At 62.3% G+C, this 1730-nt stretch overlaps 1 protein-coding gene across 1 annotated transcript in view; it reads left to right on the top strand.

Annotated features, from left to right (window-relative positions):
- The first annotated feature begins 948 nt into the window (after positions 1-948).
- Positions 949-1730, top strand: part of ASNS (asparagine synthetase (glutamine-hydrolyzing)) — an 11832-nt gene continuing 11050 nt past the window's right edge. The window contains exon 1 of the mRNA XM_027848874.1: positions 949-1294. Within this exon, the coding sequence (XP_027704675.1) occupies positions 1046-1294 (249 nt within the window). The 5' untranslated portion in view covers positions 949-1045. The remainder of the gene's footprint in view (positions 1295-1730) is intronic.

Below are 1730 nucleotides of genomic sequence, written 5' to 3'. Positions count from 1 at the left end.
AGGAGGAGGAGGAGGAGGAGGAATGGGGATGTCCAGGCTCTGCACGAAGACCCCCCAGGGAGGAGGAAGGGGAGGTGTGGGGGGGTATCCAGCCTCCACCACCTCTGCTACCACTGCGCAGCCCCAGTTTCAGCAGCTGGACAGTTCTCAGTGATCTCTATCAGGCCCCAATCTGGAGCTACTCGCTGCCTCTTTCCCGTCCCCTCCTCTGCCCCCAGCCTTCTTTTCTTCAGTCCAGACACACCCCGATTCTTCATCAGACCCTCCCAGGATGACCCTCAGTCCTCCAGGGCAGGTGGGATCCACCCCTTAATCATCTACCGCAGTCCACAGTGATTTTAGGGCTTTGGGCCCTTCTCGCTTTGCCCCGTGCCGTCCCTTGGACACCCTCTGAGCTTGTGGTCCACTAGGACCCCCAGATCATTTCTAGAACTGATGACCTCTAAGCCCCGCCCCCTTCTACTTGTGAAAGCCATTATTTGCACCCAAGGGTTATGAACTGCGCCAGCCATCCTCGTCCAAGCCACTGGTCAGTGCGTCACACCCCCCACGGCTAAGAACAGAGCCCTGTGGCACTCCACTGGAGACCTAGGCGCAAGGGAGAATTCCCTGGGGAATTACTGGAGACACTTTGCCTCCAATCCAGGTCAAGGAGGCTTGTGGCGCAAGTGGCCTCTCGAAGGCCCACCCACACTTCCGGCTACGCATGCGCGCCTTCAGAGTGGGCGGGGCCGAGCGGCGAGCAGCGCCTCCTTTACGTCATCTCCCCTTGCCGGAAGCGCGCTCCCTCGCAGCCTCCTCCACGTGGGCCCCGGTATTGCATCAGATCTCGGCGGGCAGCGGGAGGGGAGGACAGGGCGGAGAAGGGGGTAGGGGCCTGACCTGGCGAAGGAGGGTGGGGCGGCCCCCCCCCCCCCCCCCCCCCCCCCCCGGCCGCTCCTCGCCTTCCCCCGCCCCGGCCCTGGGATCCAGACCCAGCGGCCCCCTCCCGTCGCCCGCGCAGTCTTGACAAGCTCCGTCATCAGGGGTAAACTGAGGCCCCGCCATGTGCGGCATCTGGGCGCTGTTTGGCAGCGACGAGAGCCTGCCGGCGCAATGCCTGAGCGCCATGAGGATCGCCCACCGGGGCCCCGACGCCTTCCGCTTCGAAAATGTGCGCGGCTTCACCAACTGCTGCTTCGGCTTTCACCGGCTGGCCGTGGTGGACCCCGTGTCCGGCATGCAGCCCCTCCGTCTGCAGAAGTTCCCCTCCCTGTGGCTGTGCTACAACGGCGAGATCTACAACCACCGGCAGGTGAGGAACCGGGGCAGGGGGCCGGACACATTCCCTCACACTGGGAGCGGGGTGGGGGGCTGGGGGCACTTGCCATCGCGCCTTCGGCTCGAACTCGGAGGGGGAGGGGGTCCCGGCTTCATTTCTGCTTTTGGCATCCCAGTTCTTCCCGTCCTCTGGGCTCCCCACTCTTTCCCCTGAGTGTCCAATATGGTACCAAGGCCTGTCCATTTCACCTCCGCTACGTCTGTGATCGATTTCACTGCCTGTACATCTCTGGTCAATTTCACCTGTCCTGCATCTCTGGTCAGTTTCGCCTCCTCTACATCTCTGGTCAATTTCGCCTCCTCTACATCTCTGGTCAATTTCACCTGTCTGGCATCTCTGATCAATTTCACCCGTCAGGCATCTCTGGTCAGTTTCGCCTCCTCTACATCTCTGGTCAATTTCACCTGTC

The sequence above is a fragment of the Vombatus ursinus genome, unplaced genomic scaffold (assembly GCF_900497805.2).
Source record: "Vombatus ursinus unplaced genomic scaffold, bare-nosed wombat genome assembly UNPS02006874.1, whole genome shotgun sequence".
In the NCBI taxonomy this organism is placed as follows: Eukaryota; Metazoa; Chordata; class Mammalia; order Diprotodontia; family Vombatidae; genus Vombatus; species Vombatus ursinus.
This window is presented reverse-complemented; position numbering and strand designations above follow the sequence as displayed.